General features: G+C 43.0%; 1 protein-coding gene and 1 non-coding gene across 22 annotated transcripts in view; both read left to right on the top strand.

Moving 5' to 3' along the window:
* ASAP1 (ArfGAP with SH3 domain, ankyrin repeat and PH domain 1) overlaps positions 1–27,410 on the top strand; it is a 335,887-nt gene that overhangs the window by 257,609 nt on the left and 50,868 nt on the right. For 20 of the 21 annotated variants that reach the window (XR_014057637.1, XR_014057635.1, XR_014057638.1 and 17 more), the window contains 6 exons: positions 3,397–3,526; positions 4,880–4,965; positions 12,348–12,423; positions 13,860–13,946; positions 20,091–20,191; positions 21,174–21,243. Coding sequence is in view for 15 of the 21 variants with exons in the window: in XM_081504067.1 (XP_081360193.1) it covers positions 3,397–3,526; positions 4,880–4,965; positions 12,348–12,423; positions 13,860–13,946; positions 20,091–20,191; positions 21,174–21,243 (550 nt within the window). In the remaining 6 variants the exon portion in view is untranslated. Of the gene's footprint in view, positions 1–3,396; positions 3,527–4,879; positions 4,966–12,347; positions 12,424–13,859; positions 13,947–19,310; positions 19,320–20,090; positions 20,192–21,173; positions 21,244–27,410 lie in introns of all 21 variants that reach the window. The other variant, XM_081504064.1, reaches the window with a different exon arrangement.
* Positions 20,873–20,945, top strand: TRNAG-UCC (transfer RNA glycine (anticodon UCC)). Its single transcript has one exon. It is a non-coding gene; the product is annotated as a tRNA-Gly (tRNA).

Here is a 27,410-nt window from a genome sequence, read left to right as displayed (position 1 = left end):
ATGCATGAGACTCTGGTTTGATTCCTGGGTCGGGAAGATCAGCTGGAGAAAGGATAGGCTACCCACTCCAGTATTCTTGGTCTTCCCTTGTGGCTCAGCTGGTGAAGAATCTGCCTGCAATGTGGGAGACTGGGGTTCGATCCCTGGGTTGGGAAGATCCCCTCGAGAAGGGAAAGGCTACCCATTCCAGTATTCTGACCTGGAGAATTCCATGGACTGTATAGTCCAGGGGGTCACAAAGAGTAGGACACGACTGAGCAACTTTCACACCACCTCCAGCCCTTCCCAGAGAGCAGCTCTAAAGGAGGTAAAAATTTCAGATTTTGGCATGTCCAGCAATACCTTCCTTCTGCCATCACACAGAATTGAGAGACGGCCGACTATAAAATTTTAACTTTATAATCATTTTCTCACAAAATGTTGAAAGCATTACTCCATTGTTTTGCAATTTCCAGTGTTGCTAGTGAAAAAAAAAAAAATCGGATGTCTCTGATTCCCGTTTCTTTGTGTGTGTGATACGTGGAGGTTTTCGGGGGTCGTGGTTGGTTTATTTTCAGCTAGAAAATGTTCAAGTCTTTGCTTTATGAGTGGTCTTGCAGAGCTGCTTCATATGCCATGGTGTGTGCACTGACCTTCTGTTTGTAGTTTTTTAGTCCTCAGGGTTTTTTTGTTTTTTTTTTTAAACTCTCCAACACACCTCATCATACAATGTTGGACTTCCTAGGTTGTCCTTATACTTTTCTTCTCTTTTCTGTCCTATTTATATTTTAGGTTATGTCTTCACATTTTTTCCCACTGTTTCCATTTATTTTGTGTGTGTGTATTATTTTGGCTATCATGTTTTAAATTTCTAAAAGCTCTTTTTCGCAATTAGTTAGGGTTAAGGAAGCTTTTTTTTATAGTTTCTTGTTTTGTAGAGGCACTGTTTTAGCTCTCTAGGATTTGGTTGCCTTTTATAAATTTTTTTCTGCTTTCTTACTACTCCTGGTTCCCTATGCCACCCCAGCCCTGCTGTTTGTCTTTTTTGATCTCTCCCTTTCATTTTGGGGCCTTTGCTCAATTATCCTTATCATCCCTGACTGCCCATTCATATCTCAGAGCAAGGCACCCACGTGTTCACTGAAAGGCCGTGTACATATCAGGGCTTCTCAAGAGAGCTAGAGCTGCCTCTTTAGGTATTAAGTTTGGGGATGTCAAATCAGTTTTTTAATCAGGATTATTCTACATGTCAGTATCCAGAGGTCTGTCTTCTGGGACCGCCCAGCCCCTCGTGCCCCCATCCAGTGAGTGTATATTGTTCTGGAAGCTGCAGAAGGCAGGGGACCCTGTCGTTTGGGGTGCAGACTTTTCTCTCTTCAGACCTGCTCTTCCAAATCTTTGTTGAATTCTCTCTCTTTTTTTTTTCTTTTTGGTCTCCCAATTCCTGTCTTTGGGAGATTATACTTTTTTAAGGACTTTTCTATCATTTTAGTGAGCTTGGTGAAGGAAGAATAAATAAATGCACGTGGTCATCACCTTGTTAACCCAAAGTCTGTCATCGCTCAGTTGTGTCAGACTCTTTGTGACCCCATGGACTGCAGCACGCCTGGCTTCCCTGTTCTTCACCATCTCCAGGAGTTTGCTCAAACTCATATTCACTAAGTTGGTGATGCCATCCAAACTTCTCATCCTCTGCCACCACATTCTTTTTTTGCCTTCATTGTTTTCCAGCACTAGGGTCTCTTCCAATGAGTCGGGTCTTCACATCAGGTGGCCAAAGTATTGGAGCTTCAGCTTCAGCATCAGTCCTTTCAGTGTATATTCAGGGTTATATTTGCTTTAGGATTGGCTGGTTTGATCTCCATTACTATCAAGTTTTTCCCTGCTCATGTTCCCTCTCCAGAATCTGTAGCTTCCTGCTTCTCTTCCCACCCACACGAGTGGAGAGAGAGCTGAGGCTTATTCTCTTTCTGGTAAAATCCCTGCCTTCACACCCATTTAACCTGTGAGGTACGTGATGGAAGAGTTGCTTAGGTATGCCAGGCACTAGGGTATTACAGTGAATCTCAGCCCAGTTTGTAAGTTTTTCATTGAGTTGATGGCTCGATTTTTCTACTGTGTTTGTATGTTGGCAAAGATATTGGCTTTCTTGGAGTTTGATTTCCCACCACCGCAATTTAAAAGAAAACTCAGACGTGGGGCAGGGGGTGGGGTGGGGGGAAAAAAAAAAAATAAAAGAAAACTCAAAGGCTAGGTCAATCTTTGCTTTCACAACTATAAATGATAGGCTCTCTTTGCTGAGAACTTTAATATTGCTTGTGAGTGAATGTGGGGGAAAAAAATTTTTGGTGAGAGAGATCACTGGTGAACATTAAGTTTTACTGGTTGAGGTATATAGCATTTTTTTTTTAAACTGTGTATCCAGTTGAATGAATCCTGAAATGCAGGAAGCCTGGGTTCGATTCCTGGATGGGGAAGATCCCCTAGAGAAGGAAATGGCAACCCACTCCAGTATTTTTGCCTGGAGAATCCCAGGGACAGAGGAGCCTGGCAGGCTACAGTCCATTGGGTGGCAAGAGTCGGACATGACTTAGCGACTAAACCACCACCAGTTGAATGAAAACTGAAATGAAGCAGTCATTAAGAAAGTCTGAGTTAGAAAGAAATTAGAAGTCTGCTTTCAGATTAAATGGATTTTTAGAAAAAGAGCTGTGGCCATTGGTATCGATACCAAAATACTATCTGGCGTAGCCAAGCATCCCCCTCAGGTACTCTCAGTTTAATGTGGTTTCTCCGCGCTTATTTCCTTGGTTCCCTCCTGGCCCCCTCCCAACTGAAGAACATTTTCACAGCATTCCAAATAAGAGATTTGGATTTCTCTTAAATCTTGACTGTGTACAATACATTTGGAGGTTAAATGATTAAAACATCGTTAAGGAGTGAAAAACAACCTATGTTTAGAGAAATATTGAATATTACCTCGGCTAACTTTTGTGCGTGCCTCCAAAGACCCGTTATATACTTTTGAAATAACTCTCAAGTCTTATAATCTATTAATAATCAAGATATGCCTGAGGCCTCCAACCTCCTGATTTCTTTTGCATCGTGTAAAGTGCTTTACTGCAGGAAAAGTAAACTGTCACAGTGACTTGATGCCAACTAGAATGGAAGAGAACTAATGTGAATCCTCTCCAGGGTGAGATCAAAGTTAAAATGTAGGCAGTGTCCTTGGTGAAAATCCATACAATGTGTTGACTCTTCTTTGAACTTAAGATTTTCAGCTTTTAATCGATGCTGTCCATGTAAGAGTCCCTGCCTCTTCTAGTAGTGAAAAAGAGTCAAACGGCTGTCCTTAAAGGAAAGACAGGAGTGTGGGGTTTTTTTGTTTTTAAACGACGGCGTCTGCTTTGGTTACAGTACCAAAATTGAGAAGGAGAAACGGGAGCACGCCAAGCAGCACGGGATGATCCGCACGGAGATCACCGGCGCGGAGATCGCGGAGGAGATGGAGAAGGAACGGCGCCTCTTCCAGCTCCAGATGTGCGAGGTGAGGACGGCCTGGAGCCAGCCCTGCGCCTCGGCCGCGGGCCCCCCTCGCCCTTCCTGCTAGTCAGCCGTCTTTATGCTTAAACGCGGGCTATGGTTTGATGATTAGTGGAGGGGACTGTTTCTCAAGGACTCTCTAATCTCCACTTTTCTCCAAGCCTTTTGGGATCCGCCGTCTCACTGTTGTCTCATATTTTGAGCCCGGGTCCTAGGGGACTCTTTAAGCCAAAACAGGATTCTTTGGTGAGAACTTTAATATTGCTTGTGAGTGAGTGTGGAAAAAAAAAAAAACTGGGAGTGAGAGGTAACACTGGTGAATATTAAGTTTTACTAGTACAGATTGTACAGCATGGTTTTTTGTTTTGTTTTGTTTTTCACCCTGTGTCCAGTTTGAATGAAAACTGAAATGAAGTAGTCTTAAGAAAGTCTGAATTCGTTGGGGGGGGGGGGCAGGAAATGCAATGAAGAGCATGTTACCATAGACTTAGAGCAGTGGTTCTCAAACTGGGTTCTTGGAATTTTTTTTTTTTTTGGCAGTTTTCAGAAAATATTAAAGTAGATAGAATTTTCTGTTTCAAGTTTTACTTCCTTAATTTTTTTTTTTTTTTTTTTAAATTTCTGTTCTGCCCCTCCTCATCAGCCTTCAGCTCCTTCTGGGAGCTTGTCTGTTCACGAGCACTTTCACAGCATAATAAACAAGTGAACAAGAAGCAAACAATATCAACAGAAAATCTTGGCCAGTTTTGAAAATCAGAGCTAGTACTGTTTAGCGCATAAATGGCAACCCACTCCTGTGTTCTTGCCTGGAGAATCCCATGGACACAGGAGTCTGGCGGGCCACAGTCCATGGGGTCACAGAGAGTCGGACACGACTGAGGCGACTAAGCAAGCAAGTGCATTATTTTTTTTTTTTTCTTTCCCTTTTTAGTACCTAAAGTACTTTCCAATTTACCTCTTTGGTCTGAATGTTTGAGTATCTTACAGCATTTTCCCTTAAAGAGAATACCATTTGTCTTTCAATCCATCTTTCAGGTTTTGTCCACATGAACAATGAGTTTGAGACCCACTGCACCGGGGTGGGGGGTGGGACAATCCATTATTCCAGAATGTTTTGCTGTGTTTGGTTTCCGCTTGTCTAGTAAACTAATTTCTTAGGCATTTATAAAATGCTAACACACTAATCAGTTTGTGTTGCACACTTGTGACTGTCAGATCAGCGTTCCCTAAGTCAGCTCACACTGTCTGGCTGCAACCCAGCCTCCTGCAGACTTATGATTGGTGATCTGGCACCCAAACCCACACCAGAGAGCCTTGCCTATAATGATCAACATCCAATTCTGTTTTATTTCCACAGTATCTCATTAAAGTTAATGAAATCAAGACCAAAAAGGGTGTGGATCTGCTGCAGAACCTGATAAAGTATTATCACGCGCAGTGCAAGTAAGTGGACTATCGCAGCCGTGATCATCAGCCCACGTAAGGCTCCGTCGTGTGGTCGGCTTTCTACTTTCTTTCTTTTCTGGCCTTCATTTGGTCCCTGTGCATAGTTGTTATAGTGACCTTCTGTGGCCAAATGCTGAGAAATGGGTTTGTCTTCCATCTTCCGTGTTTTCTGTAAATCAGTCCCTCGAATTAAGGGCAATTGTTTGGCTTCTCTAAATGCCATCTTACAGATTCTGGCATTGGCCTTGACAGCCCATGGAGCTGTCATGACAATTGCACGGTGGCTGTGTCACTTTGTCACTAAAGAGACCTTTCTAAGTAACTTCCCTCCCCCACTTAACTTGGCATCTTAGCTGTTACTGGGTCATTTGTACAACATATTTCTACGTGGGACTGTTTTGGCTTCATTTTTTCCATCATCCAAATTAAGTGAAACTGAATACTTTGGACACTGGCGGTACTTGGTGTTCATACTTGAGTTCCTGTAGCTGCTGCTGTGTTTTGGGGGGAGCGGTTGTTCTGCACGGGCCCCCTGTGGCTTGTGCTGCAGGGCCACCCTTGTATTATGCTCGTGGCACCACGTTGGCTTCATCACTTCTCTGCTTTCTGGGTTTGCTTTCTTGGGTTTTATGGTAGAATTTTTGTCTGAAAATGTACCGATTACTATTCAAGTCTGGACTAAATCCGTGGAATTTAGAGAGAAATAGTGCGTGGACATTCCAAAATGGTCCAGGCAGCTCTCATAGTTATTTATAAGTAGACTACTGTCATTAGTAGTCTATAAGTAGACTACAAGTCATTAGTATTATACTAGATGAGATGCTGACTCTCTAAGAAGTTAAATTTTATAATTTCCTTTGGTCATCTCTTATATTCTTTTTTGTAATATCATACTTAGCAAAACTGTTGTGTTCAACGGAAACATTCAAGGGAGCCAGCATTAACGTGATGGGAAGAGCACCAGGCTTGAGTGGGGCAGATAGGGCACTTCAGATCCAGGCTCTGGTGACCATGTGATCCTTGTCAGATGCTTCTCCAAACCGCAGTATCCGCATCTGTCAGGTGGGGTCAGGTGGGGTTAAGGTTCGTAGTAGACCTGCCTCGGATTTTGGGAAGATGCAAGAATTAAGTGAGAAAATGCATATGCCTGCTGCACTGTGCCTGTTTGCTGCTCGGGTGATTCTAAGTGGAATTAAGAATCATTTTTATTATACAGGATTGTTTCTGTTCAGGAAGATCAAACTTTTAACGATCAACTTGTTATTTACATGAATTCGATTTTACTCTTTTCAAAGTAAATTCTACTTTCTATGAAAGTTTCAGATATAAGAATAATACAGTGAAATGGAAACAGTTCCATGTTTATAAGATAATTTGACCTGCAGAAGCCTCATACTGAAGACCCAGACTAACCTTTGCAGGGTGCTTGTGAAACTTTGAAATGTGTAGTGGTGGTCCCTGATTTTAGTTTAGGGGGAGTCTTTCATCTTTCATCAGTTTTAGTTTTCCTCAACACAGGTCTTCCTTTGAAGCTTGTACAGAAATCAGTGTCTGTCTGTCTTCTCAGTCACAACATTTGAGATGCTCCCTGGTCGTCCAGTGGTTAGAACTTGGCGCTGTCTCTCAATTACAGCAATTGAGCAACAAGTCTGATTTCACCTGATTTTAGAAATCTCTTTCCATCTCAAAAATCTGTAAGTCATATAGAAGGATTTAACGTACACAAACATGAGTGTTCCAAAAATAAGACGTTATGTAAACTACAGATATATCAGCCTTTGTTGGCAAAGGTGAAGAGGAGAGCATCTTCCCTTGATTCTTGTTTTTTTCTCCTTCCGCAAGTATTTTTCAGTCCCCTAGCAGAAGCCAGGGACTTTGCTAGGTTCTAGGATACGATGACATAACAAGGCTTCAGCCCTTGGGAGTTCATTGTGTGATGCAGGAAGTAAGTCAGGTCCATCAAGAATCATCACACAGCTGGAAAGTGACTGATAACACAGAGAATCAAGAGAAGGACAGACTGCTGGCTACAGAGACTACTGAGGGCTCCTTGAAGGCGATGGGGGCACTTGGAATTGGACTTGGAGGAAGGCTGGCATTTGGACCTGGGAACCTGGTAGATGCGTCTCCCCCAGGGCAGAGAAAGATCAGCAGAAGGAAACCCACACACTAAACACCTCCCTGCAGGGAGAGCAATCCAGAGACATCCAGCAGTGGAACTGGGCTATGTTGTAATCCGATTCTGGCCACCCAAGGTTGAGCCTCACAGATGCCATTATAGCGAGAAACCAGTGGAGCTTCCTTTCGAGGACTATTCTTCCTCCTTCCTAATTCAGTCTCCCCAAACCCTTAACGGATGTAGAGTGGACCTGTAAAGCATTCTACTTAGATCTAAAAAGAGAAATTTCATATTCTGAGAACCTGATTCCAGTTCTCAAAATGATTCTTTTAACATAAAGCCAAGTGGAGCTCCAAAATGAATTTGCTCTGATAATCTCTCATCGTAGTGCTTGTACCTGGCAGGGATATAGCTGCCACCGTGGGAAAATAAAGGGAGCAGAGAAGAACTCGTGTCACTCATTTCAGCTCGCCCACACCAATTTCTCCTCACTTGCCAACATGAACATTGTCAGTAACATGCTGTTTCCAAGACAAACGTGTTATTCTACTGCTCAGCCACCCTTTCTAGCAGTGGCAAGTATCATTATGGTCTGCAGACTCAAGAACACTTGCTCACATTACTTTATCATCTTTCATCTTACAGATAATAACAGCTAGAATTTATCAAAAGCAATCAGGAAATTGTAGCTCAGAAAAGATCAGTAACTTGCCCAAAGTCACAGTCATTCAATTTAATAGATGCTCAATTAATATGTGTCAAAACAGATAAAGCAAAAGAAATGAAAGGGGAAAAAAATAAAAATGGATTTCGAAGTTAAAAGCTTGTGAGTGAAAGGATACTGCTAAGAAAGTGAGAAGGCAACCCACAGAAGGGGAGAAAATATTTGCAAATTGTTTATCAGATAAGCGTCTAGTGTCCAAAATGTATAAAGAACTCTTACAACTCAACGACAAACAGTGCATTTTAAAAATAGACCAAGAATTCAGATATCCAGTTCTCAAAAAAAGATACATGAATGGCCAGAAAGCCCATGATTAAATGCTCACTATCATTAGTCATTTGAGAAGGGCAAATCAGGACCCCAGTGTGATGCCTCACCACACTCAGTGGCCAGGACCATAATTAAAAGCAGCAGTGGCAGAGGGGTGTTGCCGCCAATGCAATGGAGTAAGCCAAGGAGACGGGCTGCAGGACAGCATGTTCCAGAGATGACGTCCAAACCAGACATAGAAGGGCAGCCTCACCGAGCCACCAGGAGGGTCATCCGTGCCCAAGGGGATTTCAGCAGCAAGTAGTCTTTAGCTGAGACACGGAGAGAGGCTGCAGTGTTATTGGAACGCCCAGCTAGCTGATTGCAAGAGATGGCAGGCTATATAGCCCAACTCCTTTTAGCCTAGGTTTGTTTACGTACTGGTTCAGATTACTGAAAGAGGAAGAGTTGAGACGCAGAAGACTGACTTCTCAGCTTCCAGTAAGGCATTGTTTCTCTTGTGATGCGTTCAGTTAGACAGTTAGACACAAGTTCAGCCCAGGTTTAAGAAGTAGGGTGCAAACTCTATCATGTGATTTAAGGAACTCAGAGTAGATCTGAAAAAGATTTTATATGTATATGTATAACTGAATTACTCTGCTGTATGTGTGAAAGTAGCAACACTACAAATCAACTGTACTTCAATTTTCTTTAAAAATTGTTACTTTAAGTGAAAGAAGCCAGATGCAAAAGATTACATATGATGTGATTCCATTTAAGTGAAATGTCCAAAGGCAAGTCCTTTGAGCCAGAAAGCAGATTGTTGTTTGCTAGGGGATAGAAGAAGATAGAAATTGGGAGTCACTGTTCACAGGTACAGTGTTCTTTTTGGAGTGATGAAAATGTTCTGGAATTAGGTAGTGGTTGCACAACAGTGAATACACTAAAAACTATTGAACTGTACACTTTAACATGATGTATCATTTTATGTTACATGAATTTTATCTTATTTTTTTTAATGGAAAAAAAAACCCAACAAAACAAAAACAAAGATTCTTGAAACTTAAGAGTTGGAAGGTGGCAGAACCAACTCTTGAACTCTGCATGCTTTCAGTATGCAGAAATGCTGATTTGTAAGCGTGGTATTGGAATTGGACATCTGTATTTTTAAGAATCTCCGTATGCAAGTCCAGTCTACCACTCTCGACCGTCTCTTTGATCTGAACTGTCAAGATGTATTTGCAGTTAATTAGTACTTACACTGCCCCTATGCTTTCAAGTTTCTTAAGTACCACAGGGCATACACAGAATATATCTGGGAGAAAATGTCCCCATTACCTAGACAGCTGGGAATCAATACGTGACTTATGCTAAACCTGAAGCTTGGAAATCAGGCTTTCCTAAGGGACTGGTGGTTGGATTGTGAGAGGGTGCTTTTTTAAAATTTTTGCTTTATAGTTTGTTTTATAGAACTGTACTCTCTGCTATTCCAGGGTATCCTAACTTATGAAAATAATGCTCTGCGAATCTTTCAGCTTTTGGCCAAGCAATACCTCTCCCTAAGCCAAGCAGTACATGTGATAAAGGGGTATCAGGGAGACCTTCTGTTCTCTCTTTCTTTTAAATTAAAAGGAACAAAATATTTATTTTCCTTCCCTGTCACTGCTTAGAGTGACTTAAGAAGGAAACGAAGTACGTGGTGACTGTCAGGATCAAGAAGGTTCCAAGCTGTTCTAAGGAGGATGTGTCTTGCCTGACAGATAGGTGACCGTGTCGGCACTCCTGTGCTTGTTTTCTGCTGCTGGAAGTGTGTCTTGGCTTCTCAGTGTAAATGCAGGGGTCATTCCGCCCATCAGCTTACCTGTTTCTCACACCCAGTATCTTTAAAATGTGCTCATATTGCTTTCAAGCTACTTATTTAAAAAATGAACCAGTCCTGCTGTGTCCCTAAGGTCAGAAAAATGAAGAAGCCCGTTTTTCCGGCCTGTGGCCATCATGCATTGAGCTGTTTCTCTGTGCCTGGCAGTTTATCTTGGTGCTCATGAGAACTCTCCAAGGTCCATGCCATTCTGTTCATTTCCTGTTTAAGGACATCAAGGCGCAGGGCTCCAGAGATTATGCTGTTATTCAGTGGGAGAGCGAAGATTTGGGCCCAGATCAGCCTTGTGCGTTAATTACCTATGCTCCAGAGATGGGAAGACAGATACTCAAATCCAAACTCTACACTTAATGACTCGATGACCCTCGACAACCCACTTGACCTTTCTGAGCCTGTTTCTTTATCTATCTTACAGGTTAATGGTAATAATTACCTATTTTGTTAGATTGTAAAGAGACCTTTAAAAAGGGATATTTCATGAATTATGCATAATGGTGAGTGACTGGCACTGAGTACTCAATTACACATTAGCTGCCATTAGTATTATTATTATTACACCGTCACCTATTTTCCAAATTATTTCAGTAACTTACAGAGAAATTGGCCAAGGGACAAGTGGGATGTCACTCGGCAATTTCCGCTTCTGTAGGGAAAGCATCCAAGTTCAGACTGAGGGATGGGTCATCAGAGCTGACACTCGTGTTTCCCTCTCCAGCCAGCAGAACACTTTCATCCGTAGTAGCTCATCTGATGCCCCTTAGCTCCACAGGTGGAGCTAAGCATGCTCGTGGTCAGCCAAGGTCAATAACCCGCCCCAGGTTATACATACGGTGAGGTTTGGAGCCAAAATATGATACGCTTTTTACTCCTAAGGCCAGCCGTTGCCACTGAACGGGAACCAGGTCAGAGAGAGGGAAGGAGGGCACAGGGAAGCGGGGCCCTCGGTGGAAGGTTGCGGCTCTGAGCCCCGGCCAGCAGGCGGCAGTGTGGAGCGTGGATGGGGCGGGGCGCTCGGTGGGGCTCTGTCGACAGCAGTGCTGGCCACTGGGTGTCACTAGGCTTGTTGGGCTGCGTTGCTCCCCTGCGGTCCCCGCCCTCCGCCCGCAGCACCCCCCTTATCCCCCTCAACTGCTCCCCCACCCCCGCTTCCCACGGAAAACCAGAAGTTGGCCTTAAAATAATCATCTGAGAGGGACTCAGCTCAGCCTTGTACTCCTAGGCTAAGTGTTGATTCTTTCATTTTATTTTGCCTGAGTAATATATGATCTTAAGAAAACATTTAGAAAATGGAGCTAATGGGAAAAAAATGGAGGGAGGGGGAAGGGGACTCATAATCTCCTTACTCAGGAATTTACGGAATTTACGTATGTGATTTGTTGTGTTTACAACATTGGTTCGTACTGTAGATTAAAATCATTCCTCCTGACTTCGATTTTTCTTAGTCTGTGTCACATTCGGAAGAATTTAACTGTAGGCAGATAAACTGCCTGGGTCTTTCTTCAGCCTTTTGACTGGTAGGGATTATCCCTTCTTCCAGCCCGCCTTCACTGCTGGTAAAGAACTTTGCGTTTTTATCAACACCATCTCAAACTGAAACCATCTCTCTTTCTCCATAAAATGTATGCTTATAACATTCCTTGCAGGCTGTTCAAATCTCAATTTGCTGCTTCTTCACCTGGAGCAGTACTGTCCAGTAGAACTTTCTGAAGTGATGGAAATTTTTTAAAATTTATTCTTAATTGAAAGATAATTGCTTTACAATATTGTGTTGGTTTCTGCCATACTGGAGTGATGAAAGTGTTGATATTCTTTTCTGTCTCACCTGGTATCCACCAGTCACATGTGGTGACTGAGCACTTGAAATGTGGCTGGTGAGTCTTCATGAACTGAAAGCTTTCCGAATTCATTGGTACCACTGATTCGACAGCCTTTGTTTCAAATATGTTGGGACACAGAGATCTTGGGAAATGGGAGGAACCCTTGCTGACTGTCCTCTGCCCTTTATTGCTCTCTTTAATGTCCAGTTCGGCTTCATTTACTACACTGGTTTATGGGTCTGTCTCTTTTGCATTCAAATTTAGCACAAGCATGAAGGACTGTACTTCATATAAATCAGAGTGTTGGGACTATAGCTGTTGCTTGCAGTATCCATGTGACACCTGCTAGTATATGTCAAATAGTGCCTATAATTTGGGCTTCCCTCATAGCTCAGTCGGTAAAGAATCTACCTGCCTATAATTTGTCAGTACATCTTTATAAAATATTGAAATTAGTGTTGTAAGGGTTTTGTATAGATATATGGGTAGAGAGTAAATGTGTACCTATGGAAATTTTAGATTTTTCAGGTAACTATGGTTCATATCTTTTTTTTAAAACCGCTGGTAAATCTCTGTTGTTTTCCATTGTAGTTTCTTTCAAGATGGTTTGAAAACAGCTGATAAATTGAAACAGTACATTGAAAAACTGGCTGCTGATTTGTATAATGTAAGTTCTTTACAAAATGCATGCACTTTGACTTGCTCTTGTAGATAGTAAATTTGTAATCTGTATTCTAAGAGTGCTAAAGAAAAGAAGACAACGTGAAGTGATGTGTCATCATAAATCTAGGGCTGATAAACATTTTTTTTCCCCTCCAGTGTAACTCAGAGATATCATCCTTGGTCACATATTCCAGAGTATGTTTCTGGGACATAGGAACAACAGGGCAGGGCAGGGAGCAGGTGAATGGCCATTGGTTCTGAATGACTTTCCATTCTGGGTTTAGTATCATCACATGAGTGCCCTTTTGTCAGCAGCTGCAGAAAGACAAAAAGAAATTTTTATTCTGGAAGTAAAGCAGCTAAGTGACTGTCTCTGAATAGGCAGATTTATGATTTTTTTTTTTTTTTTGCTTGCTTGCTTGTTTTATATTCTCTCTCCTTTCTTTCCCCCTACTGTCTATGTTTTGCTTTTATAATAAAAAAAATCAAGAGCAAAACTTTGAGAAAAAAACTAAATGCCTATGTAGAAATCTCAAATTTGTTCTTCATGAACCAGTTGGCAATGAATAATATTAAAAGTATATACAAGGACCTAATGTACAGCACATGGAACTCTGCTCAGTGTTATGTGGCAGCCTGGATGGGAGGGCAGTTTGGGGGAGAATGGATACTTGCATACGTATGTCTGAGTCCCTTTGCTGTCCACCTGAAATTACTGCTGCATTGTTAATTGACTGTACCCCAATACAGAATAAAAAGTTGAAAGTTTGGGGGGAAAAATGAACATTCACTTTCAAATTTTTTTTAAAAAAGTATGTATTTAGGAGTGTAACTGCATGTATTCAAATAAGGTTTTAGTGTTACAAATGATATTCTGATAGAACTTCAAAAATACACAGCTGTGAATTTTTTCTGATTTTTCTTGAAAAAGCTAACATGGCTCAGGTTGCAGTTAAATTCCAAGTAATCAGGAAAAGCAGCACCAAAGAAAAAGAAAAGAAGAAAGGAAAGCAGCACCAGTCCCTTGCCCTCGTGTAAACTTTGTAAACTTTCATATGTGCATTAGCTCTGGGATTTCAGTCATTCTGAGGGTTGTCTTCTGGCTCATTTAGTCACATCATGGTATTTCCACTACCACCCTTTGAAAAACTCAAATGACTCAGTGTTACTTCTTACCTTTGTTTAAAATAGTCCTTCTGAGTTAATTGTCTAGCCTAGACGTACTACCTAATAAGAAAGCATGTTGCATTATTCACTAATTTCCAACCTCACTGGTACTTTAAGAAGATGAGAAGATGGTGCCTCTCAAAAATGAGACCATGTGAAGGAAATAGACTGTATAATTGAATTGTTTGATGAGTGGTATTTATTTGGATGAATTAAACTCTGCTCATAAATGTATGAGAGATGAGTGATAGAAGAAATGTTTTTCTCTCGTAGATCAAACAGACCCAGGATGAAGAAAAGAAACAGCTGACCGCACTCCGAGACCTAATAAAGTCCTCCCTTCAACTTGATCAGAAAGAAGTAGGTAGTCTCTGTGTTTCCAGCAGGGCTCACCGTGTGAGTGGGGCCTTTGTGTATCCTGATCTGCAGAACAAGCTTAGGAGGGCTTCCTGCCAGGGTGGTGGGGCGGGGGGGTGGTACAGATGAGACCCAAGATACAGCTGTCATCTAAAATGCAGTAGAAACAGCGTCTAAGTTCCCATTCCCTTCTTGTAAAAAAACAAAAAACGATGTGCCCAGTTCCATGACCAGGTTTGCCATCCTGGCTTTAAGAGGTGTGCTTCAAAAGAGCACCCCCCCCAGGCTTTGAAGGGTAGGCATTGATGTGCACACCCCCATTCCTCTTAGATCATCCCGGTCTTTCCAGGCAGCTAAGAGGAACCTGTCTCATTCTACCAGAAAAATAGAGAACTTATTTTGATACAGAGCATATAGCGCTTTTGCCCCCACAGTTAGAAAAATTCATGTGAGATTGTCCTTGTGGACTGAAACCAAGTGTACAGTGAATGGTTAAGTGTTAAATGAATGCAGTACACATCCTTAATTACTAGTCTCATCTGTTCATTTGTTTGGTCAAGCATTTAATGAATACTTACTATGTGCCAACAACTGTTCTAGGCACCGAACTTGGGTCCCTTCCATCAAGGAGCTCATTGCCTAGTAGGTAATAGTCAGCCATGTGAACCAGCGATCAGACCTTGAGCAGTATGGAGGCTGTAAGAGATTGGGAGGGGCCATGCCAGAAAAGAGAGGAAGCCAGAAGGACTCAGGCGTAGTCCTCAGCCCACCTACAGCTTGGGGCAGGGTGGGTGGAGGAGTGAGAGATGCTGCATCTGAAGCAAAAACCCAGACGTGGTTGTGGAGGACCTGGGGTGCAACTGAAGGGAAGGGACTTCATGTGAAGGGCACATGGAATAGTGAGCACCAGTCATTGCACGGGAGAAGTTAGTGCTTATGTTAGGAGATTACGATGGATTCAGTTTAAGTGCAATACTTAATCAAAATCACACAAAATACAGCACTTTTTTATAGTGCCAGTTCCTCACTGTATTATCTCACAATCGCAAGCTGAATTTTTTTGTTTGTTTTTTTTTTTTTAAATTTTTGGCTGCACCCTGCATCATGTGGGATCTTAGTTCCCCAACCAAGGATCGGACCCACCCTTTGTGCAGAGAAAGGTGGTCTTAACCACTGGACCACTGGGGGAAGTGTCCCCCCCTGCTTTTTTTTTAAATGTTGCAAACTAACCCTCTGTAAATTCCTAAAGTTTCCAAAGGGGTTCAATGAGTCCAAAACAGGCACAAAGCAAACCCCCTCAAGCATGCACCAGCACCATTAATCTTAAAGCAACCTTGAAGGTTCCCTTGACTGAATGACTGTAGCCCTCTACCCTCCTGCCTCCTCAAATCCAGTTTTTATATACATACTGGGTTTTCATGCCGTGAGTGGAGCCTGTAGCCCTGCTCTGAGCACCTGCTGATCGCTAGAAGGAGGCGTCAAGGGGCTGGGGAGGCTTGTGGGCTTGTACCCAGCTCATCCAGTCTCTGCATCATCTACACCTGTGCTGTGAGGCCTCAGACCACGCTTACTGCCGGCCCTGGGAGAAGCTGTCTCCTTGTATGACTTCTCGGTATAAGAACACTAGAAATACCCAACTGGAGGGGTAAGAGCTAGGTGTCTGTCTGGGGAGAAAACGACATGGTTTTCAACTGGCAGTTGTGTGCTTAAGCACTTCCTACCTTTGTTTTGTCACACGGGATTACCTCTTTCCTGTGCTTGGAAGCTTTTTTGGGAGAAAAAAGAAAAAAAAACTATCACAGTCCCTTTTTGTTTTGCATAAAGACTATTCTGCTCACACTAGTTAAACAGCATAGTTGCATCTAAGCCTCTCATGCACATGAGGAAATCCACATGATTTATTTTAATTCCACCCCAAATTAATAAGTTTTCATTAACACCACGTCCAGAGTATTTTACAAGTAAAGTTGACTTTTCACAGCATGCCCATCCCATTCTCATGGTGTTTATCATCTCTTATCACAAAATATGTTTAGAAGGTAATGATTTTTAATGACTTGGTAAATATGGAAGGAGACTATCCACCAGAGAGTTCTTGCACTACAGTTCAGGAAGAGTGTAAATAATCTAAAATAAGGACTTGAGAAATTAAAGTCACCCGTCAAATCATTCAGCCTCCTCACCCCCACCAGCTTCAACCTGACTCTATTAAAGGAAGCTTCAAGAATTTGAACTCTAAATAGGATCTTTGGATTTTTGGTGGACTCATTTTTTCCTTGTCACAATTCTTTATTGACTTTTGGCAAATGTCTCAGGAAATCAGTTATCTTAGGTTTTTATAATAGCCTAACTTTGTAAAAGGGCTATTTGCCTTAATACTATTTTCAGGGTTGAAAATATTTTATTTTTAATGATGCTATCCATAAATCGTTCCCCAAACTCCACCTTTTTCTTTGAGTCTGTCTCAGTAACCCATCTTAGTTTGCAAACTGTATGTATTTTGCTCATCTCTCCTTTCACAGTATCTGGTACGTTGCCTGACACCCCGAAACAACTCAGTAAATATTTAGTAAGAGGAAACAAAAGAACTCCTCTGCCCACTCCATTCATACCTTGCATTAGAAATTTGAAGCTTCTATAAATAAAGGTTTAGTTTTAAATTGGATGCCAGAAACATTTATAAGCCATTAAGTCAATGAGGGTGTAATTGCTTGCAGTTTTAGAGGATGTGAGATTCTGCTCCTTAGTAATGCATCTTATATGTTAATAAGGTTTTCTAATAAGAAAGTAAGCTAATTTGTACTGCTAATAGAGAATGGGAAATTGAACTAAAAAAATACCACCATAGTTTCTTATTCTATAGTTTATATCTCTTGACTCACATCATGGAATTTCTCCAAGGTTTTCTTTTTAAATTTAAGTTTAGTTTTAAATTGCTTGCCTGAATGAGTTTCTCATTTGCATTTCTCTTTCCTCGGTACATATTGGTTCCCGTTCTACTGATAGAGGATTCAGAACCTATTTCATTCCTTCAGTTGTGCTTTGTTTAGTTATTGTGTGTGTGAGAGTCACTCAGTTGTGTCCGATTCTTTGCGACCCCCTGAACTAGCCTGCCAGGCTCCTCTGTCCATGAATTCTTCAGGCCAGAATACTGGAGTGGGTAGCCTTTCCCTTCTACAGGTTGTTTCATTATTAAGTGTTAACAATTCTCCAAGATTTACTTTCTCGAAAAATAGAATCCTCTTTTTGTTTATCTGGAGTGCCATGCTAAACCATCATTTCTCAATATCATAATCATTTGTATGACTTTCTTAGGTCACAAAACTCATTAGTAGTTTAGGATTGTTGATGCTACTTCTGACTCATCACTTCCTTCCTGCTTGGTTTAATGAAACAGACTTCTGGGGTCAAAGCCTAGGCTTCGGCCACTTTATTCACCTTTAAAACCATGTTTGTCTGATATGAAGTAAGGAAAACTCAATCTGCTTGTTATTCAGAATTTAAAGTTAATTTAGGCTAGTAAAAATATATGTAAGGAATGTCTTAGTAGTAAGTTTACAGAATATAGTTTTCATCAATTATCACCATCTGAATCCTTATTTTTTTAAAAAGATAAGTACTTGTACTTTTTAAAACTTGGACCTTTATCTTAAATGTTAGCAGGCCAGTTAAAGTGAGAGATGGATAGTTTTAAAGCATTCAGACAGACTAGGAATTATGTGAGCAGATAAAGAGAAGTTCATTGAAAAGGGGTCCAGGGAAGATAGTTGTTCTTTTAATAAGAATCTATATCAAGGAGATTTTAGAGTTTGTTTTTAATGTTGTGGGGAGGTGTAGATGTGGCAAAGATAACTGTTAAGTAATTTTCCGTAGTTAAGTAATTTCCCTGGGATTTCCCTGGAATTTCACTGGGTTAAGGCAGGAACCCTGTGGGTTTCATTTATCCCAGCCTGTTGTTTTTGTGTCATGGCTCAGGTCTCTACCCCCGATCTGATTTTCTGTCCTCGTGTTTCTTTACTAGTATTATGGACACACTGCTGCCTCCTTGAAAAAAATCCCAGGTGTCCCCCCCGATGTATTGGGGGTGTCCCTGGAGGAACTGGAGGAGGCAGGCTCTTGGCTGTTTGGTATGTGGTTCGGTCCCTCAGTCACAGCGCCTGAGTCCAAGGCTGTAGACCCTGGTTAAAAGTAAACATGGAGGGGAATTTTTCAACATCCTAGGCTCCACCCTTCCCCAGATGATTAAAACTGTCCAATGATATATTTCAGCTGGAGGACATCTAGCCAGTTAAAGAAATGAATCAGATTAAGCAAACAAGCAGGGACTTCCCTGTTGGTCCAGTGGTTAAGACTGAGCTCCCAATGGAGGGGGCATAGGTTCGATCCCTGGTTGGGGAACTAAGATCCCACATGCTGCATGTCCAATAAATAAATAAAATAAACAAAAAAAGAAACCAAGCCGAGTTTGTAACCTCTTTAGTCTGAGTCACCGAGCCCGGTACAGTGTGCAGTCAGCTCTCAGTTACCCACACTAGAGGGCAGGACAGCGTGGGGACCAAGGATAAGCGTCCTCAGCACGTTTGCGGCACCTGGATTTTAGGGAGCATTCAGGGCGTGCTTTTGAACAGTGAACTCATGGTGTGTGGAATAGCCCTACAGATTTCCCTGCAGCTGTTACAGACATTCACCAAGCACACGCTGTTTGGTCCAGAGGATCTTGAATGCCAGGAAGAGGTCATCCTGGCCTGGAAGGCAGGCCGTGCCCGAGCCATCAGTAAATAATGGATGCTTCAGCTTCCTGCCTCTTCACCATCATGTTTCAGGGGTGGCTTCTGAGCTGGTTATTTTTATTAAATTCTCTTCACTTCATACAAATTGTAGGAAAACAAAGGGTCTGCCTACCATTTGTTGTTTTCTTTAGACTTTCTAAGTAAAGAACTGGGGAACACATGTACACCCATGGCAGATTCATGTCAATGTATGGCAAAACCAAGACAATATTGTAAAGTAAAAAAATAAAGAAAGAACTGGGTTTTTTACACATACACATGTTGAGCTTTGTCAGCCCTTTAATCTCGGTGAAGTGTGTCCTCCTCTTCCATTCAGCTTTCTTTTCCCTCTGTTCTCAAATGACCTGAAATGCAACTTGATAAAGATGTTTTATTATCCTATCACCCAAGGTTTATCGTGACTCTGAAGTGTGAGTGAGAGAGAGATACCTGATAGTAATTATCTTTACAGTGATGTTTTCTCTGTGTGATGTAAAAAGTGCTTAACCTATAAACAATAAGACTATCAATGAAATTAACTATATTTTCAAATGTTCTGCCTTTTTTTTCCTCTTGCTTTTGCCCTTCCTGATCGAAGTCTAGGAGAGTAAGTCAATGCGTTTTGTCAGACCGTATTGTCCTCGCTCTGTGTCTAAAGCCCCATGTTCTCGTTCTACAGTTCAGCATTGTCAGTTTTTTTTCTTACATTTCCACAGTGCAATGGCCGCAGCTGGTCGTGCGGTCTTTAGAAACGAGGGAAAAGCATTCGTGGATGTTAAATCAAGCTTGTCTGCATCTGTGTTGTCCTGTCACCATGTCATACACTTTCCCTGCCACCGAGTCATCTTTTTAAACGAAAAGCATGGGCATAGGTGTATTTTCACAGAGTACTAGTTAGTTGCAAAACAAGAGTTTTATTGCAGTTCTTCATCCCTCACTGAGAAGGGGTACTTTTTGTTGGGGGTATTTTAGCAGAAAAGGTGAGGGAGAGGTGGTATGCCTGGAGGAGGAACTCTCGGGGTGCATGAGCTTCGGTTGGTGCCCACTTCACTTCCTCTAGCTTTCTGCACTCGCCTCTGCTGCCAGCGTAGACTAGTTTGAGTCATAGAATAGCTTGTTGCTGCAGTGTCTCTGAAGTAGAGCTGGCTTCCAGACTAGAAATAGGAGATCTGGACCCCAGTCCTCAGCTCAAGCTTGTTTGGCAATTGCTTACCTACCCAGTTTCCTCCGCTAGTATATGATCAAGGACCCAGCAACTCTCAAAAGTCCACACTTCTCTTAGCTCCAAACCAACAGGCAAAGGCTCCATGGCAGACTAGAGCCAAGGAGTTGAGAATTGTCTCTGGCATGAGTCTAATCCATGGCATCTCCTTTCTAGGATTCCCAGAGCCGGCAAGGAGGCTACAGCATGCACCAGCTCCAGGGCAACAAGGAGTACGGCAGCGAGAAGAAGGGGTACCTGCTGAAGAAGAGTGACGGGTACGTCCACAGCCAGCCTGGGGTCCCCTGTGCGCTCAGCATCCTTACAGGGGTTGGTAACCTAGGGACCTGCCCCAGCTTCTCAGGTAGGGAAATGCACTTATGCAATCTCCCATGCACCAGCTTTGAACGATGCTTCCCTCAGGTAAGTCTGAGGGTTAACCTGCTGTCTTTGGTAGCAGTGGTAACTGGTCTATGTCCACAGATGGCACCTGTGACTTGTAATGTGTAATTGAGGAAGGCAGGGACTGTCCCCATGCATTCAGCAGATACCTTCTGGGAGTCCTACATGCCAGGCACTGTTGTAGACATTGGGGATATAACTGTGAACCAAAGAAAGTCCTTATCTTTATAGAGCTTACATGCTCACCAGGGAGACAGACAATAAAGAAGGAAATACATTTACACATGTATGTATAGGAAATGTAGAATGCTGTTTTATAGGTCTGAAACTTTAACTTTTCTAGATGATACCCAAAGTATCTTAAAACAGCTTGCTTTTTCAACCAACAGTATGCTTCAAAAATCTACGTAGGTCTGCACATATGTAGTTGCGTTATTCTTTTTAAATGCCTGCATGATACCCTGTAGTACGAATGTGACTGTAATCGTTTATTTATTCTCCTGCTATCAGGTTTCTGTTGTCTCCCGTTTTCACTGTCAGCAACAGTGCTGTGGGCTTCCCTGGTGGCCCAGTGGTTAAGACTCTGTGCTTCCACTGCAGGGGACACAGGTTCAATCCCTGCTCAGGGAAGTTCCACGTGCTGTGAAGTGCGGCCAGAGGGGGAAGAAACCCAGTGCTGTGGTGGCTCCTTGTGTGTGCCCGCTAGTCTGAATTCCCCTCCACCTGGGATAATAAAAGGCAGCCCAGATCCTGGCTTGTGTGGCATTTGGTTGGGGGGTTGTGATGATGGTTAAGCATAACACCGTGCAGCTGCGTGAAGCAGGTACTGTATCAGGTTGTGTTTGGCTCCATCCTCAGGATCCGGAAAGTGTGGCAGAGAAGGAAGTGCTCCGTCAAGAACGGGATTCTGACCATCTCCCACGCCACAGTAAGTGTGTCCGCTCATTCACCACCCTCGTGTCTGGTGCCTTCTGGCCATGCGGTCCGGAAAGCAAGCGCATGATGTGACCAGCCTGAAAATCTCCCCCAGTGTGTTTAATGTGTGGGATTCAGTCAGAGGGTTTAGGATATTCCTTCACGAAAGAAATCTGTCCTTCTTAGTCCTGCCTGGTTCTCTTGCTTCACCAAAACTTTGTCTTCTGCTCCCTCAAAACCGAATCAGGTGCTCTTTTACTTTTTTCATCTCATCTTTGGGGAAATACTATTGGCTGTTCTGAAATTTTAACACATCTAGATGCTACCCAAATTATCTCTACAGCTGGCTCTTTCAACCAACAGTATGCTTTAGAAATCTGTGTAACTTCACACATATGTAGAAAACAAAGTTTTCTGAATCCCAGGTTCACCATTTGCCTGGAGAAAAGCCTTTAACTGCCAGAGGTGCTAGTGATGATTGAAGGAGGCACCATGCTGTGTGTGGGCCGCAGTTAATAGTAGTTGGTATGTGTGTTACCAACTAGTACCAAATAGTAGTTTCTATTTGTGTTACCTCCTCCTCGGACGTCCCTGTAGGTACTGAAATCTATTGACAGGTAGCCTGCCCTGCTACAAACATTGGAAATGGTGAGTCCACCTCTCCCGCTCCTGGAGCAGCCCAGGGGAAATGGGTCTCTCCACCTAAGCTCTGACCACCTCCCACTGGTTTTGTTAACCTGGTCCCTACTTTTCATTGGTTTCAGGCCACATTTTTTTACTCCCAGTTACATCGCTTTGTAATCACATAACCTGCCCCCACAGAAAGATCTCTGTGGCCAGTTTTAGCTGGCTTCTCTAGACTTTGCAAACACCTCTGATTTCTTAGAAACAGGTTGAAAATCAGGGCCAACAGTTTGCTGAGAAAACATACAGAATTCAGTGATCTTTTGAAAAGTGGATAAAAGAGCTTTTTTCGGTCAGAAAATACAGGGCCTTTGTTTGGGACCCCTTAATTAAGACGGGAATTCCTCATGCTGGAAGGGCCCAGTCACTTTGGCAGGTTCTTCTTACCAGGTTGACTAGGGAGAGGGTCAAGTATGTGTTTAGATTGGCGAGCCGTGGCCTGTTGGCTTGACCGCATACTCGAGTTCCACTGCAGGGACCATTCGTTTCTCTGGCTGACTGTTTTGGAAGAACTCCATTTTCTGTATACCTGCACACATTGCCAGAGATTTCTTCTGCAGTTTCACTGCTTCACACATACCTGTTCAAAGACAGTTGTTGTTTTTTTTAATTTACTATTCAAAGTAATGCAGCACTTTGGGAATCAAATTCAGTGAAAACCTCTGAATCTGCTGTCACAGTGATATTGATTGTGTCTAGTATCTGCTCAGTGCAGCCTGAGATGTTTTCATTTCAAAACGCCAATTCTGACAAATCTGTGGCAAATGTCAGCGTAAAGCTTAAGGATAAAAGTGTTTATGTTAAGCCACTAGACTATTATAAATAAATCTCCGTATCTTTGTATTGTTTGCTTTTACTTTCATTTTTTAGCAAAAGCATTGCAGTATCAATATATAATACAATAGAACAAGCTATCCAAGAAAGAAAATATAAGGATTATATGTGAAGTATCGCTTGATTGTAATAATCCTGAGAAATTAACTTCAAAAGTGTAAGAAGCTAATGTCCTGCTTGCCTCTGAGTTCCCAGTGCCTGTGCTCTTTCTACTACATCATAGTCCTTTCCTCTGATGCCAGCTTTTGTTAAGATACTTTACTCCTCACTTACCAACTAGGATATTAACAGTACCTGCCTTTCAGTGTCCTGAGAGTTAGATGATTCATTTAAAGCTTCATAGAGCCTGGACCGCGGTAAGTGTCACTCAGTCATGTCTGACTCTTGGTAATTCCATGGACTTTAGCCCACCAGGCTGTGTTCATGGGATTCTCCAGGCAAGAATACTGGAATGGGTTGCCATTCCCTTCTCCAGGAGAATCTTCTCAATCCTAGGATTGAACCCATGTCTCCTACATTTCAGGCAGATTTTTTTTTACCATCTGAGTCACCAGGGAAGCCAAGTGTCTGGTAAATGTAAATGATTACTCATCTTTGCTGGTGGGTCAGTGGTTAAGGCTCCAAGCTCCCAATACAGAGGGCATGGGTTCAATCCCTGGTCAGGGAACTAACATCCCATGTGCCATGTGGTGTGACCAAAAAAAAAAAAACAGTTTTTAAAAATCTGATAGGAGTGACATCACCCATCACTGTGGGCCCAGACTGCCATGATATGAGTCAAAATAACACTAAATCCCACATAGTGGTGCCCAATTCATAGGTACATGTAAAGATTAAATGAGTTCATTGATTACAAGTAATTAGAACACGATGCAGGTTGGAAGTAGTGCTCAATAAATGTCAGCTATCATTATTGCTGTTACTATCACCTTCTTCCTTCATGTGTTAACATCTCGTGTTTAATCTCACTTATTGGAATTCCTTTGTACTGCTGTTTCTTCCTTGAGGGACTTGATGAAGCTGATCTGGGGCACCTGTCCTCTCATAGGAATTTCATTTCTTCCTGTTAAGAGATGAACAACATTTCTGGCACCTCCAGGCATCACACCAGAGCAAAGAATTTGATTCTCTCTCCCTGTCCTTGGGCTCTTTAGACCCACAAACGTTTTCCAGGGAATCTTGTTCTCCATCTTGTCCAGAGCCCAGAAGATAGCATTCAGCTTCAGGACTTTAACAGATGTGCCGAAAGCCTGCTCACAACAGGCTGCTCCCTGCCTTGCAGTGTGTTTAATCGCCTGGTTTCTGTGATTGGCCTCTATTGAGGCTAACCTGGACTCGGCCCAGTTCCACATCTTTGTCCACGTTGTCACTGCAAGAAGAGACCATTTTCCTCTCCCCCAAGAGATTAGACACAACACTGTGAATTATAAAAGGACAAACCCTGGAGCTGATTAGACCTGGGCTCCAAATCCTGAAACAAGCTGTAGGACCTTGGATAAGTTACTGAAGCCTTTGGAGCCTCCGTTTTCTCTGATGTCAAATTTGTATAATTGGCTTATTAAGCTGCCTTATTCCCTTCTAGCTTCCCAGGTGGCTCAGTGGTAAAGAATCCACCTGCCAGTGCAGGAGATAAGGTTTAGGTGCTCAATAAATGAAAACTGCTACCTTGCCCCCAAAGAAACCAAAATACTTTGCAAAAGCCAGAAGTTTTAATGGACTAAAATTTTGGAGATAAGATCGCTCTTCAGTGGTAGGTGTTCAGCACATGCCTAACTTCTTAGCCAGGAGTTGTGTGGTTGTTGATGGTGTACCAAACATTTGTGTCCCTCTAGGGCATGGTAGATGTCTAAATAAATATTGAACAAAAAATTGAAATGAGTGTAAGGATCTAAACAGCCGTGTTAGCAAGCATTCGCCTAGGAAATGAAGAGAAATTTATTATTTTATTTTTACCTCTTTCTACCCGGCAGCCTGAGGCTGGCTGGGTCAGCCTTATTTCCCAAGTAATTAATGATGTTCACTTCTTGTTTGTGCAGCAAGCAATCCAGCAGGATGATGGGGGGAAATAATTTCATTTCTGGATACTAATTCCAGTAGCAGCTGTTTTCTGCTAACAGAAATACGCCTGCGCTAACGACTTCACACTTCAAGCAAAAACACTTCACCACAGTGCATGCCGAGCTGTCTGCAGACAAATGTGTGGTGTTTGTTTTCTTTCACGAGATGCAGAAACGTTCATCAGAATCGATTCATTCTGTTTCTGCACACATTTGTGATGACTTTCCTAGCTGAAGGGCATCTTCTGTTTAGGGTGGCAGAGCGTTTTTGTCAGAGGGGTGATGTCTTCATCACTTCTGTGCAGGGAGTATGTCCAGAGCTTACTGAGTGGAAACATGTTCAGAATCCTGCGACTAGCTTTGCCACGCGTGCGTGTGTATGTGTGCATGTGCATGTATGCACATACGTATGCAAAAATGAACACTTAAGTGAATGATGCTAACTGGAAAAAGCAGTTTGCAAAGTAATATATACAGATGGAACCAACCCATGTTTTTCTAAAAACAGACATTTCACACACATGCATATCTTGTTAAAATCAAATATTAGCCACGACTATCCCTGGGTGTAAATAGGATTAAGAAGTAATGTTCAGTTTCTGCTTTGCACTGTCTCTGTCTCCTAGTGTTTCTTCCGGGAATATGTGTTCTTTTAAGGAACAGTAAAACCCGTAAAAGGACAAGCCTCAAAGTTTTTCAGGGAACAGAGCTACACAGTCTCCATTTTTGAAAGACATCGTAATGATGTTAGAGTGAGGGCATTTGTACCTTTTTAAACTTGCTGTTCTGCAGAGCCTACAGGGGCGTAGACTGCCCTGCCTGCCCCCCGCCCCCCTCTCCCCCCATTGTTCAAATGCGGGGCTTGGGAGAGCCACCTGCTACATAGAGGTATCTTTAGGAATAATTGAAAACTCTCTTTTCAGCAGTATCTTGAGTCCCCAGCGCTCAGCACCGCGACCATCACTTTGGTTCAGGCCTTGTCATCGCTCACCAGTCTTACTCTCTCAACTCCTCCCCCAGCCATCTCCCTGGATGTCAGTGGGCTGGTCGGTTCTGGGAGGGGGTCCCATCAGTGTAACTGCCGCGCTCCCAGGACAGGGCGCGAGTCCACGCCAGCTGCAGCGCCCTCCGTGTTTCCTTCTGTATCACTTGTTGCCTTGTCCCTCTCACTCCCAGGGGCCTGCACCCACGCCTCCCCACCTCGGTCCTCACCCCAGGACGAGGCCGCCCCTGGAGCCTTGCAGAAGTCCCGATGCCCTCCTGAGCTCAGGCTCTGGGCAACGGGTGTGTCCTCGGTCCTTGGTCGCGTCTGTTTCCTGTATCTGCTGGGTGGCACAGACCGCCTGCCCTTCGTATGTGCTTAGATGGGCTTGGGGCTTCTGCAGTATCTTGTCAAATGCATTAAATGAAGAGGTGTTTCAAATAGGCTTCTAAAATTTCTCTTTGCATCAATTATGAGAGCTAAATGACCTGAGAAGGTACCAGAATAGAAGTTCATATTTGGCACCTTTGCTCTGTTTATTTCTAGCCGTTATGCTTTTCAGAAGGAGGTGTTCTCGTGGGCTGCAGCTTCAGGCTGCCCCCGGGGTGGGGTGCGGGGGCACATGGCTGGTTCCGTGGCTCTCCTTCCCATGGAAGCAGAAGGGATGAACGCCAGGCTCTGTGCTGCTGCTTTACCGGGAGATTTTAGGGATACCAGTTAAGCTCTCTGTGCCTCTGTTTCTTCATCTTAGTAAAAGAAACTAAAAATAGTTCCCTCGCTGGTCGGTACATGAGATAGGTATGTGTAAGGCTCAGAAATGCATTCATTCGTTTGATATTTATTGAGTGCCTGCTGTAGGCCAGACATATTTTAGTGAACAAATCAGAAAAACGTGTGCTCTTTGTGGGAAGAAAGACAAGCGGTAAAGGGGAGTGAGAAGAGCCTGGAAGGCAGTACAGCAGAGTGTGAAGGAGTAGGAAGTCCAGGGAGGGAGGTCAGTCCAGGAACCAGCCACCCCTCCGGGGACTTTCCACCCTCTGAGAGGCTGGAGGAGGCGAACCCAGAGGTGTAGGCGGGAGGCCAGTGCTGCTCGCCGCCAGCAGGGGGAGCCGCAGGCCAAGTGGCGGGAGCCGAAATCAGAAGGAGCCTGAAGGTGGTCCTTGGGGGCCCTGAGCCAGACTCGGCTTTTATTCTAAGCGTGGTAGGAATCATCAACAGTGAGGACTGAATAAATACACATTTCCTTTGGGTCCTTTCTGGTTGTTTTTTTTTTTTCCTTTCCTGTAACATAAACAGTATGAAAGCATTTCCTAAACTGTTCAACAATGATGTAGCCCAGGGCAGGTCATTTAGTCTGTGATTTTAGTCTGCTGAACCGGCAATCAGTATACCTGTACGTTGGTGCTAAAGGTCTAGAAAGGACTTTGAAATTTGAGGACGTTATACAAACCTGGAGTTCCAGTGATGCTTGTTGTGATTCCAAGCCTCCTGGTCCCTTGGTCCATAGACTCTGGTTCAGCATCTCACTCCACTTGCTGGTGTTCCTGGGCTCGTTACTGGCCACGTCAGCTGCTTCAACTGTCAAAAATTGTGTTCTCTGCCCTCCAGATTCACCTTTGGAGT

This window comes from Giraffa tippelskirchi, chromosome 6, assembly GCF_054371585.1.
Source record: "Giraffa tippelskirchi isolate mGirTip1 chromosome 6, T2T-mGirTip1v1.2.pri, whole genome shotgun sequence".
Classification (NCBI taxonomy): domain Eukaryota; kingdom Metazoa; phylum Chordata; class Mammalia; order Artiodactyla; family Giraffidae; genus Giraffa; species Giraffa tippelskirchi.
The sequence above is the reverse complement of the archived record's forward strand: the minus strand, read 5'-3'. Positions and strand labels throughout refer to the sequence as shown.